General features: G+C 52.6%; 1 protein-coding gene across 1 annotated transcript in view; it reads left to right on the top strand.

Moving 5' to 3' along the window:
• LOC309523277 (inositol polyphosphate 5-phosphatase OCRL-like) overlaps positions 1-9616 on the top strand; it is a gene marked incomplete at both ends in the record, with an annotated part of 49485 nt that extends 39869 nt beyond the window's left edge. The window contains 5 exons of the mRNA XM_082207062.1: positions 6067-6176; positions 7633-7768; positions 8272-8382; positions 8829-8940; positions 9453-9616. Coding sequence (XP_082063188.1) covers positions 6067-6176; positions 7633-7768; positions 8272-8382; positions 8829-8940; positions 9453-9616 — 633 coding nt within the window. The remainder of the gene's footprint in view (positions 1-6066; positions 6177-7632; positions 7769-8271; positions 8383-8828; positions 8941-9452) is intronic.
• Positions 9617-13600: the final 3984 nt, after the last annotated feature.

Genomic DNA, 13600 nt, shown 5'->3' with positions numbered 1-13600 from the left:
CTAGCTCCAACGCTTGAATGTAAATCTTTCCCAGAGAGAAAAAAAACAACAAAAAAGAAAACGGGAAAGAGGGGGTTAACTTAAGTCCAGTTTTTCAGCAGTAAGGATCGAAAGAGAACCCAAGATCATTGCAGTCAAATATAACCTTTTTTCTTAGACAGTTCTTATTTAAAAGAGAGGAGACGTTTCTGCCAATCTTCCCTTATTTTTGTCTTTACTGTAACTTTGTTATTTTTAACGCAGCTTCCAAGCTTTCCCTGTTTTCTTTTAAATTAAACTTCTACTAGTCTTTCAATCAGCTCTGTGGTTATTACTTTTCTAATTATCACTATAAAAAAATTCCTTCCAGTAGCACCTTAAAGACCAACTAAGTTAGTTCTTGGTATGAGCTTTCGTGTGCATGCACACTTCTTCAGATACAAGTGTGCATGCACACGAAAGCTCATACCAAGAACTAACTTAGTTGGTCTTTAAGGTGCTACTGGAAGGAATTTTTTTATTTTGACTATGGCAGACCAACACGGCTACCTATCTACTAATTATCACTCTCACTGAGAGGGAACAACAAAGTCTCTGGATAGTCCTTAATCTGTTGCTTTGTTTTACAAATTCAAAAGTCTATTTGCCTCGACAAAAGCTGCCGTGGGCTTTTGTTATGTACTCACGCAGTCAGGCTAGAGGCTGCATTCCTTCCTTTACCCCTGCGACTTTGTATCCTACTGCCATTTTAACTCCTCCACCGGGATGGATTCCTTAATTTAATCCTTCAACATCCAGCATTCACTTAGTGTGTTCTTTCAAAATTTTAATTTTAAAATACTTCTCTCACACTAAGGATCCGTTCTTAAATTTTTGAAGATTCGCCGCTTTCTCTAGCGAGAGCCAGAGACATCGCAACACAGGGTCGGTAGCTTCCTCTTGCGCTTGCAATCCCGTCGTCTTCGAGCTCTTCAAGAAAAAAACCCCGAAAGAACAGCCGGACCGCATCCACGCTGCCGGTTAGCCATCCCTCAAGGGTATCCCCCTTGAGTTTTTTGGGGGGTGAAGTGCCTTTGCAACTCCCCCAAGCCCCTGTATTGTTCGGTAAACCCCGACGAGGCTTTCCGCGCTCCCTTTCTGTCCCGCGGTGGAAACTGGAAGCCCTTGCTGTACAGCAATATCTAAAGGTCTAAGGTTTCCTGCTCTAGGTTTTGCATCAATCTAGAAAATCTGCGTTGCGTGGCAAGTTCCCTCCCCCAATGAAAAGAAGACACAGGACACGTTAGTTAAGGTTAATGGGCGTATATGGCCACAACTTTATTGATTACAGAATTGAAGGTATTGGCCTTAGGCATTGGCTCCTCTGACTACCCGGCATGGAACCGGGAAGGGTTGAACACAATCCGTGGGGGTGTCCTGCTGAAGTACGCCAGCTAGGACCCCCACGGGCGTCACCGCTCGTGGGCGTGCCGGCGGCCCTCACCTTACTAGGTCTCGGACAAGGCAAACGCCCCCGGAGTCCTCTACCGGACTACCCTTTTCTCGGGGGAAGGTGATGGCGTGTCCTTCCCCCCCATCCATTTGCATAACAATAGACCCCTGCCAATGCCTAACCGCCAAAACCGCGAAAGTTGTGACGATTTGCTACGAGGTAGGCGAAAAAACCAAAAGGCTGAAAAGTCGCCAACTTGGAAAAATTCCTACCAGGCCCCTTGCGGCGACCAACCGAAGTCCATAGCAAGGTCAAGACTGCCTAACCTAAGGGTGGGTGGGCTGGGAAAACTTCTCTGCTGCCGAGGAGTGAAGAGGGAGATCCCGGGGCATGCCTGGCCTTCAATAGCCCAGGCCACGCCTCCCCGGCCCGCCGATTGGCGGGCAGGGGGAAGGCAGAGAGGCACGCCCCCGGGGATTCCCTGGCTCTCGCGGGGCTAAACTCCAGCCCCGCGCTTGTGGGAGGGGCCAGCCCGCAACACCCTCTCCTCCCGAGGCTCGGAAATGGCATTGCGTGGCAAGTTCCCTCCCCCAATGAAATGAAGACACAGGACACGTTACTTAAGGTTAATGGGCGTATATGGCCACAACTTTATTGATTACAGAATTGAAGGTATTGGCCTTAGGCATTGGCTCCTCTGACTACCCGGCATGGAACCGGGAAGGGTTGAACACAATCCGTGGGGGTGTCCTGCTGAAGTACGCCAGCTAGGACCCCCACGGGTGTCACCGCTCGTGGGCGTGCCGGCGGCCCTCACCTTACTAGGTCTCGGACAAGGCAAACGCCCCCGGAGTCCTCTACCGGACTACCCTTTTCTCGGGGGAAGGTGATGGCGTGTCCTTCCCCCCCATCCATTTGCATAACAATAGACCCCTGCCAATGCCTAACCGCCACTCGAGCAAAGCTCGCCGCCAATACCTTCAGGCCTGTAACCAACCCCTAATCCCTGCTATGATATCCCCCAACCATATATCGTTCCCGGCATCGGACAAATGCACGCCATCCCGCCTGTAGAGGGCCTCGTTGCTGAACTGTATGTTTGGGTGTCGGATGATGCCCCCGCCCAAGGCCACCACTCTACGTTCCACTGCCCGCTCTAAAGCTTTCCTTGCTTTATTCACACCAACTGGGCTCGCCCAGTCCCTCCAAGTCCTCCTCTCAAGCAACGAGGACCACAGTATTTTGATGTTTGGGTACACTGTCACCAGCTCGGACAGGTCATCAAAAATGTTCCATCTGAGATCTATCGCCTTGCGATATGCGAGGTCGTTCTCTCCCAACTGAATCACCAATGCATCAGGAGGCCCCTCAGAGGCAGCTCTGGCCATCACTGCTGGCTTAAACTCACTCCAGTGCATCCCTCTCCGCGCTAGCCACGCCAGCTCCACCTTCGCAGGCAGCTTCAGATTTTGCCCTAGCCCTGTACTCATGGCCCGAATCCTGGCCCAATGTACTATACTGTGGCCCACCAACCAGATGTGCACCTTTTTAATTCCTGGAAAGCAAGCAGACAGGGAAAAAGAGTTCAGCGGTATACTTCTTAGTCATACGTTATTTCTGACATAAGCTTTATAAGCATTGGATCTCCACCTCCCCATTTCCTTAATCCTCTTGGTGGAGAGCCCCAGGTGCACTGCGGTGGTGGCCGCCCCAATGCGGAAAGAGTGTGCTGCAAACTCAGCCGCTGGTAGCCCACATGCCGCCAAAGCCATACGCATCACCCTGGTGAATTGCTGCCTGGCCAAACGCGACCCGTCTGCATGGATCAGCAGGGGACCCGGGTCCTTGGGCCTTAGATATAGAAAGCGTCTCGTGTCCCTTACCGGACAGGGACCCTTGTCCTGGGCTGCTGGAAGGCGGAGAAGAGTCCCTTTACCCTGCTGGTCTGTCTTTGAACTCCGCACCCTAACTATTAGGTCCGACTGTGACAGGGTCAGGTCGCTTAATAGGATGCCCCTCTGTGCATGGTTAACCCCCCCTTCGCAGACGACCTCCCCAATACGTAGCGCGCCAAAAAATGATATGGAGAACGCAGCCGAGAATAGGCGCGCTTCATACTTAGACCAGCACACTGAGCGTAATGCTTTGTGGATCTGTGACAAGATGTCATACGTTATAGGCCGCCTCCCGTCTGCACTAGGGGGGTGCTGTCTGCGCCATCCTTCCAGTGTCTTGCGTACGATAAAAGCCGCGCACGGGTCGGTCGCAAAAAAGGCTTTACAGAAGTAAGAAATCCCTGCCGACTGGATATTAAGGGTCTTAGGCGCCCTGCCTAACTCTTTGAGGTGAGCCAAGTAGTGGAGGACCTCCCTCGTTGAAGGTGTAGCGAAGGGCCTAGCGCCCGGTGCTTTACTACGGAATTTTAGGAAATCGGCCCAAGCCCTCTTGTACGAACGCATCGTGGACGGAGCCACAGCACCAAATACTCCCTTCATTACTTCTCTCTCCCAAGATTCCAGAGATGCTCCGGGAAAGGCATCGATGATTGCTCCGCATCCGGCGCTAATGAGCGAAAGCGCTCCATCTGAAAACGAGACAGAGCATCCGCGATGTCATTATTAACGCCAGGTACGAATTTGGCCGAAAAGTATATGTTCCGTTCCAGACACAGAAGTACAAAGGATCGTAGAAGGTTTCCTACTCTGGTGGAGCGCGCGGATTGCCTAGCCAGGACCGCAACCACTGCTTGATTGTCTGTATTGAAACAAACCCTATGATTGCTAAACTGCTCCGCCCAAAGATGTACCGCTACTACTATCGGGAAAAATTCCAAGAATGTAAGGTCGCGGGTAATGGGCTGACCCCGCCATTCTGAGGGCCACTCTCTGGCACACCCAGGCCACGCCTCCCCGGCCCGCCGATTGGCGGGCAGGGGGAAGGCAGAGAGGCACGCCCCCGGGGATTCCCTGGCTCTCGCGGGGCTAAACTCCAGCCCCGCGCTTGTGGGAGGGGCCAGCCCGCAACACCCTCTCCTCCCGAGGCTCGGAAATGGCATTGCTCACATGTTCTTATCAGCAGATACTTCCATTAAGTCCAATTAAATTGCTGGTGCTTTTTGTTTTACATTTTTCTCTCCAAGGTTTATGTGTTCATCATGTTGATGACCTTTCTCCCACTTGGCATAAGGATCATTGGTATTTTGTGTTGAAACAGAGGCCTGATTGCTGCACCTTATGGTGGATTTAAACTCTGTGAGCGTAGTCATGCCTTAGCCCTTTGAGAAGGATGCTGCAAGGAAGGCAAGGGGGGGGGGCAGCCTCAGACTTCCAACATATGCAAAACCATCATAAAACATTAAAAACTTCCCTAAAGGCTGTATAGTTACTTATCTCCTTGACATCTGACGGGAGGGTGTCCCACAGGGCAGGTGCCACTACTCAGAAGGCCCTCTGCCTGGTTCCCTGTGACTTCGCTTCTCACAGTGAGGAAACCGCCAGAAGGCCCTCGGTGCTGGACCCTGATGCCTGGGCTGAACAATGGGGATGGAGACACTCTTTCAGGGCTGAGGCCATTTAGGGCTTTAAAGGTTGGCACCAACACTCAGAATTGTGCTCAGAAACGTCCCGGGAGCCAACGTAGGATGCAAGAGGATGGTTTTGCAGTTGCTCCTAGTGTCAGGGTGTATTCTGGTGGTTGTTAACAGTTTGTATGGATTATTGGTACATATAACAATGCATATTGTAGGTATGGCTAACCTGTGGTCTGCCAGATGTTACTGAGCTGCAGTTCCTGTTGGCTCCAGCCATCATGGCCAGTAATCAGGGATGATGGGAATTGTAGTTCTTCAGCATTGTGAGGGCCACGTGTCTGCTACTCCTGAGTTAGAGGGTTTTCCTGTCGTGTGATGCAGCAAAGTAATTTAAGATGACATGGGGCAAAAATGCACAAGCATCCTGTACCTTTAATAAGTGTGTATAAGATAGGATTTCAGCAGTTTGCACTTGGCTAACCTACTAGTAGGGACGCGGGTGGCGCTGTGGGTTAAACCACAGAGCCTAGGGCTTGACGATCAGAAGGTCGGCGGTTCGAATCCCCGTGACGGGGTGAGCTTCCCTTGCTCGGTCCCTGCTCCTGCCAACCTAGCAGTTCGAAAGCACGTCCAAGTGCAAGTAGATCAATAGGTACCGCTCTGGTGGGAAGGTAAACGGTGTTTCCGTGTGCTGCTCTGGTTCGCCAGAAGCAGCTTAGTCATGCTGGCCACATGACCCGGAAGCTGTATGCCGGCTCCCTTGGCCAATAAAGTGAGATGAACGCCACAACCCTAGAGTCGGTCACAACTGGACCTAATGGTCAGGGGTCACTTTGTTGTTGTTGTTGTTTAGTCGTTTAGTCGTGTCCGCCTCTTCGTGACCCCATGGACCAGAGCATGCCAGGCACTCCTGTCTTCCACTGCCTCCCGCAGTTTGGTCAGACTCATGTTTGTAGCTTCGAGAACACTGTCCAACCAGGGGTCCCTTTACCTTTACCTTTACCTTTAACCTACTAGTACTTCACCTTGGTCTTCCAGCACAACAGTGGCTGTTAATAGACTCCATTGTCAGGCAACAGGGGGTCTTTTGCTTCTCTGCTGATTAGCGATTTCTTTTTGGCTTTAGCTAAACATTCAGTGTACCCAAAAGACAGCTTTTGCTGATTTCACAGAGGGAGAGATCAAGTTCATCCCGACGTACAAATTTGACTCTAAAACAGATCGCTGGGACTCCAGGTAAGCGCCTGCTTGATAGTTGAGCCTTTGTAAGTAAGTCCTCTCAATCATTCTTCTGCAAGGCTTGTTTGTTTTTCCTAGTCTGCGGAGATGCTAGTAGTGTCCTGCCTTTCCATCCTCCTGAGCAGGCTAGTAAAAAATATATTTTAAACATGGCTTTGTGCTAAGCAAGCTGTTGGAGGAGGGCTAGAGTTGAGGGCTGGACGGACTTCCTTTCCTCTGCAGCCAGAATGGACACCAAGCCACGGAGGAAGAGAGAGATCCAGCTCTCCTTCGCCTGCTCACTTTGCTTGCATGGAATTCCGGGTTGCCAAAGGCTGCTAGGCGAGTTGTGAAATGCAAGGCTGTGATATGTTGTCTTCCTCAAGCCATCCCTGCTCTGGAAATGTTTTGGCTCCTTTCCCCCACATTTGTCCTGATAACCAGCATCCTCTGTTTCGTGGTGTGTATAAGCGGTGTTGCAGTTCCTTGAAAGGTGCAGCAGGCTGAATGAGAATCCTCTTTGTGTCAAGGAAGTCTGGGAATGAGACTTGGTGCTCTCTCAAGATGAGTCTGCCAGGGCATAAGAGCATGAGAGCAGCCCTGCTGGATCAGGCCATTGGTCCATCTGGCCCAGCATCCTGTTCTCACATTGGCCAATGAGATGCCTCTCGGGGAGCCCACAATCAGGACCTGAGTGCAACAGCACGCTCCCCTCCTCCAAGCCATACTGCTTCTCTTGGTGGAGTATGTTCTGTGGCCATTATGGCTAGTAGGCAATGAGCCTCACCATCCAGGATTTGGCATATTCTTGTGGTTCTTGACAACTGTCAGAAGCCACCTAGGCCTGCTAGTTTCATTGCTCTTGCTGTGGTAATGGGGAAATCAAAAGGACAGGCGGAACATGTAGTGACGAAGCCGGAAAACGGCAGGCTCCTTTGGGCAGCATTTCAGGTGCCAGAAAGGGTCTTTTGGGTCACTGAAAAAATAGTGTCTGAACAAGAATAACGGGGCCCCTTGCTTTGGGGAAGGATCATCATTTGGTGGTGTGCCATATGCTTTGTATGCAGAGTCTCAAGTTGAAAGGCACCTCCACCTGAAAAAGGATTGGGCCACAGAGAGCTGCTGCCAGCCAGAGGAGACTTAATTAATGAATTGTGGGGTTGGAAGGGATCACGAGGGTCATCTAGTCCAATCCCCTGCAATGTAGGAATCCAAACTGGGGGAGGTCAGAAATTCATTCTGACCTGGTAGAAGGCAGCTTTTGATTTCCTGACAACTCTCTCCATGAAGCAAAATGCCTGCACACCTGCAAGGTCCGCCCCTTCAGAAGTTGGACTCCCAAGCCCCATCATCTCCAGCTGTTGACCGTGGTCAAGATCACAGGCCGTGTGTGGAGCCAAAGTTTGACTGTGTGAGCCTTGTGTGTTGCCTCAGCCAGTCCAACAGTCCTGGTGTCTCTCCTGTCTCCTTGCAGTGGGAAGTGCCGTGTGCCAGCATGGTGTGAGCCAATCCTCTGGAGAGGAGGCAGCGTGAATCAGCTCAGCTACCGAAGCCACATGGAATTGAAAAGGAGCGACCACAAGCCCGTCGGCTCCCTCTTCCTCACAGGGGTAACACCTGCCCTGGCCAGGGCTATCGTCTATTCAGGGTTTTTAGTTGCCTGCTATGTGGCACCTCCTCGAATCTGGGCAGGCCCTGACCAACAACCAGGCCCCTTTCCACAGAGCTCCTCCTTGGCCAATGACTTCCGGTGCAAGGAGTGGGCAGGTTTTGGCTCTCTTAAATCCCTAGGCTTCCATTCTCCACTGTTCTGAGTACACGCTGCTCCTGCAGGCATGGCAGACCACATGGGCTGAACTGTATACCTTAACCGTTGGCTCCATTCATGCAATGGAGCTGCTGTGGTACTTGGCTTGGAGCATTTGGCTTCAGCCCATTGGCTCTGGAAGTCACAGCCGCTGCCATCCTGGGGAAGCTCTCAGAGTTACAGTACTTGCCTCTTTCAGGGCTGGGAACAGGGGGGTGCGTCAGGCCTTTCTGCTCTTAACTCATGCCCCCCCTTTTAGTCCATAGCCCCAACAAATGTGCTCTGTTCCCCCCCCCCCCCCGATAGGTGAAGGTTATGGCTGACCGACGGTACCGGAAAGTGTTTGAGGATATTGTTCAGTTGATGGACAGGATGGAGAACAAATTCCTTCCCTCCCTGGAGGGAGGTAAAGACGAATAGGATCCTCTCCAACCCCTTAAAGAGGGTTTGCTGCAAAAAGACCAGGGGGGAAAGAAGCCCTTGGCCCTTCTAGCTCAGTCTTGATTTCCGGGGGATCTCTCCCAGCCCTACCTGGAGATGCTGGGGATAGAACCTGGGACCTTTGCAGGCAAGGCAGATGCCCTTCCACTGAGCGGCAGCCTCTTCCTCTTCCTCGCAGGCAAAGACTCCAGGGGTAGCCAGCGCGGTGCCCTCCAGATGCTGGACTACAACTCCCATCATCCCCAGCCAACATGGCCAGGGGCAAGTGCAGCAATATCTGGAGAGCCCCACGTGGACCTGTTGCATGTGCAGTCCCCTAAACGAGAGCCCGGGGCCAAGGATAAACTTCCCCCTGGAGCTCGTTTCCTTGCCTCTGCTGAAGGCAAGCACTCTCTTTCCTCCCCCCCCCTTTTGCTCTGCAGTTTCTGTTTGAGAATGTAAAGTTCCGGCAGCTGCAGAAGGAGAAGTTCCAGATCACAAACAACGGGCAGCTCACCCTCCACGATGGCCCAGAAAACGACCACGTTGCATCAGGTCCAGACACTCTTAGGACACCTCTATTTTGAAGGCAGGGTTATCTCGCCCGGTCGCGCCTTTTGCGCACGCCTAGCCCGTCTCACGGCTGGCGGTGTTGCCCCCCCCCACCACATCAGGGTCACTCATACCATAAGGGAGGACCTCAAAATATGGCTGACCTTCCTGAAAAGTTACTATGGGGTATCCTTTTGGCGAGATTGGCTGCTGCTTAAGGAGCAGCTACAGGTGCACTCTGACGCCTCTGGTCGCTCTGGCTTCGGTGTCTACCTCACTGGCGTGCGCAGCCTTGGCCGACATCTTGGCACACGGAGGTCATTAGATGCGATTTAACTTTTCTTGAGTTCTTCCCAATCCTAGTGGCTCTCCGGGTTTGGGGGACCTCCTCAAGGACACCAGGGTGTGCTTCTGGTCGGACAACCAGGCGGTGGTAAGAATCATTGCGAAGCAATCTGCAAAAGCCAACAGGGTAATTCGCGTGCTCCGTCTCTTCGTGCTGGAATGTCTGAAAGGTAACATCTCCTTTTCCGCGCGGTTCATCCCGGGCCTCAATAACGACATTGCAGATGCCCTGTCTCGCTTTCAGATGGAGCGTTTTGGCGACCTAGCACCCAAGGCCGATCAACTCCCAGAAGCCTTTCCGGAGGACCTCTGGGAACTCGGTCGAGAGAAGTGACAGCAGGGGTACTGAGCCCCCTTGCACCATCAACATTGCAATCCTACACCAGAGCATGGTCCCAATTTGAGGGGTTCAGAGATAAGTTTGGTTTACGACGCAGACGTGCAGCTAAGGAGTATGATGTTCTAATAGTTCACCTAAAGCGTAGAGGCATGGCCCCTTAAGACAATCAGCCTGCACAAGGCTGCTTTCTCATACTTCAGCAACTGTTTTTGGCTCCCAGACCCCTGTAACACTTCCCACGTAAGGAAGCTTTGCAGGGTGGCGTCGCTCTCACCCGCCCATTCCAGATAAGAGGAGGACAGTAACCATTGAGATCCTCCGGCTGATATCGGATGTGCTCCCCAGTATCTGCTGGTCCAACTATGAGGTTAGGCTATTCAGGGCGGCCTTCTCCCTGGCCTTCTTTGGTGCGCTCCGTATCGGAGAGTGCGTTGGGGGCACACTGTCATCTCATCGCAGGGGCTTGTCTGTGGCTGATATCAACCCTGACAGGCGCATGCTACAAGTCAAAATCCGAGCCTCCAAAACCGATCAACTAGGTAGGGGTACCACGCTAAGCCTAGCCCCCTCCCCACACACTGGACCATGCCCGGTCACGGACACACGCAAATTCCTGAAGGTACGTCCTCCAGGACCAGGCCCTCCCATTCATGCATCAGGCCGCCCCATGACCCGTTGCCAATTTGTCTCAATATTGCGTAAGGGCATTCATGCTTGTGTAGGTGACCCGGCACAATTTTCTGGGCATTCCTTTCGTATCGGTGCAGCAACCACGGCAGCTGCAAGCGGCCTCCCGGCAGAACACATAAAAGCAATGGGGCGGTGGCGTTCAGCTGCCTTCAAAGGCTACATTAGATACAACCAGCAGACACTGACAGATACCATATAATCCTTTCTTTCAGGCTCAACCCCCAAGCATGTGTGGATCTTCGGCCACAGCATAGTGCATTGGAAGGCCATCCATACCACCACTGGTCCAGGCGGAGAACATCTGGGTCTGCAGTCAAAGATCTCCATTGCCTGGTTCGGACAACGGGGAAGGCGTTGGGATCCCCTGCTCCCTCGGTTGCGTCACGAACTTGCGTTCCGAAGCCACCACTGGTCCAGGCGGAGAACATCTGGGTCTGCAGCCAAAGATCTCCATTGCCTGGTTCGGACAACGGGGAAGGCGTTGGGATCCCCTGCTCCCTCGGTTGCGTCACGAACTTGCGTTCCGAAGCCACCACTGGTCCAGGCGGAGAACATCTGGGTCTGCAGCCAAAGATCTCCATTGCCTGGTTCGGACAACGGGGAAGGCGTTGGGATCCCCTGCTCCCTCGGTTGCGTCACGAACTTGCGTTCCGAAGCCACCTGGTCCAGGCGGAGAACATCTGGGTCTGCAGCCAAAGATCTCCATTGCCTGGTTCGGACAACGGGGAAGGCGTTGGGATCCCCTGCTCCCTCGGTTGCGTCACGAACTTGCGTTCCGCAGTGGGATGCCCTGCTCCCTCGGTTGCGTCACGAACTTGCGTTCCGCCACCCACCAAGCGCGGTTGTGCTCCACCTCTGCGAAAATGACTTGGTCGTGCGTAAAAGCATAATTTTGATCAAAACAGCGATCGCAGACCTGGAAAGCGCACACGCCACTCACCCCAATATCACGATTTTCTGGTCCGAACCTCTGCCACGCTTGCATTGGCGTGGCAACATCAAACCCACTAGACTTAATTACACTGTGGAAAAAATCAATAGGGCAGTGCGCTCTGCAACCACTCGCATGGGAGGTCGGGTCGTGAAACACCCCAACATTAAAGTTTACATGCAGGAGCTATTTCAGCCCGATGGCGTGCACCTATTGGACCTTGGTAACGAGCGTTGGCTGAGCGACATCAGGCATGGCCTGATTGATTGGTGGAGGATGGAAAAGGCGTCTTTCAGATGTTGGTAGTCTTGGCGGCGAGACCGCAATTGCGGTCTCGGGTGGCGGTATCAGGCCTTGGGCGGAATCCTTTTGTCCATCTTCCTCTTGCGGCGACGATACCAGGGTTCCCCGTTAAAGGGGTTTTCTGAAGGGAAGCTTTGGCCGTACACCGAAAGGTCGTCATTGCTCCCTCCTGCGGCGGCGGCGTTACGGGGGCGGCCATCTCTGCTTGAACATATGTTCTCCAGAGCCGGCCCATCCCCCACACACACACTGGATAACCCTGATGCTCCCTAGGTCCCCGGCTGGGGACCGGGGAGGGAGAACGCCCAATGCCTGAGCCAAGGTCTACCCACATTTGAAATTTAATAAAGTTGTGGCCAATTTAATCCCATAGCACGTTGTCTTGAGTCGTTATTCACATGACGGGGGGACCGTGCAGGATCTGGGGACTCCGCCTGTCCACGCAATGACCGCTCCCCGCTTAAAATGGGGGGCGCCCTTTGCGTGGACGCGTGCAGCCCCTAGATCTGGAGCGGCTCCAACAGCATAGGCTTGGCTTTGCCTTCCCTCAGGTGGGATACCTGGAGGTCTCCACCTACCTCAGTCAGTTGTCCAATCCCACCTGGGGGAAGCGTTGCCAAGGAGACCAGGCCAGGTAGGGGAGGGATTACCTGCCCACACAATAGAGGGAGGATCTTACCTAGGAATCCTCACTTGGCTCCAGAGCTTCTCCCACCCTACCCACCCTCAGTTAAGGTCTTATTTTGCAGGTTAACTTTTCTTCACAGGTTTTGCAGGTTAACTTTTCTTCACAGGTATGCGGGCGCTGCTACGTTAAGGTCGCTGTTAAAGGGCCTGAAAGGAATTTCCCTGCATTGGCAGGTTTCGCCTTTCCCGTAGCAAAACGTCACAACTTTGGCGGTATCAGGCCTTGGGCGGAATCCTTTTGTCCATCTTCCTCTTGCGGCGGCGATACCAGGGTTCCCCGTTAAAGGGGTTTTCTGAAGGGAGGCTTTGGCCGTACACCGAAAGGTCGTCATTGCTCCCTCCTGCGGCGGCGGCGTTACGGGGGCGGCCATCTCTGCTTGAACATATGTTCTCCAGAGCCGGCCCATCCCCCCCACACACACTGGATAACCCTGATGCTCCCTAGGTCCCCGGCTGGGGACCGGGGAGGGAGAACGCCCAATGCCTGAGCCAAGGTCTACCCACATTTGAAATTTAATAAAGTTGTGGCCAATTTAATCCCATAGCACGTTGTCTTGAGTCGTTATTCACATGACGGGGGGACCGTGCAGGATCTGGGGACTCCGCCTGTCCACGCAAAGGGACCCCAAGGCTCATCTAGGGAAGGCCTTCCTTTTCTCCTCCTCTTCCCAACCCTCCTCCCTCAAACCTTGGGAGTTTGGTAGAGCAGGGGAGGCTTAACATTTGTGGGCTGCATTGCCCCATGCTCAAGCCTCCAAGGGCCACGCGTCAAAGCAGCTGAGCCCAAAGTGTAAAAGTGTGTGTGACCAGCTTTAAACAAAGACACACACACAAATGAATTGAAGCCAAACAATGCTGGAGGGTCCCAAAACACCTTTTGGCATCGCAGGGAACCAGTGAGAGCATTCCGTCCAAAAATTACTTTTTTAAAACAATGCGTATTTTAATGTTGTGGAGGCACAAAAATATCTTGGGGATCATATAGAACTAGCCAAACTTTTAAAAACTCAATGAAATGTAAACTAACTAAAAAAGAAAGTTACATTGGGGGCGCAAAAATCCTTTCCCTTTTTATATTCTTTTGTTAGGATCACTTTCTCTCACCCCCCAGTATCCTGTCACCATCTTCTGTGCAGCTGCTGCTTTGGAGGACTAGAGAGGAAAGTGGGCTGGGGGTGGGAACTGAGTCGCTTCTTCCCCTAATTCTTGAAGTTAAGGTTTCCCCCATACACCTGTGAGAACAGGATGCTGTACTAGATGGGCCATTGGCCTGATCCAGCAGGCTCCTATTGTGTCCTTCTGTTCAATTCCTCACTGTCTTCTCTTTTAATTTACAGACAAGCCAACTTGGCTGTGCCAAAGAGTGT

Source organism: Podarcis vaucheri (assembly GCF_965113315.1).
Source record: "Podarcis vaucheri genome assembly, chromosome: W".
Taxonomy (NCBI): Eukaryota; Metazoa; Chordata; class Lepidosauria; order Squamata; family Lacertidae; genus Podarcis; species Podarcis vaucheri.
Note: the sequence above shows the minus strand (reverse complement) of the source record. Positions and strands in the feature narration are given on the sequence as shown.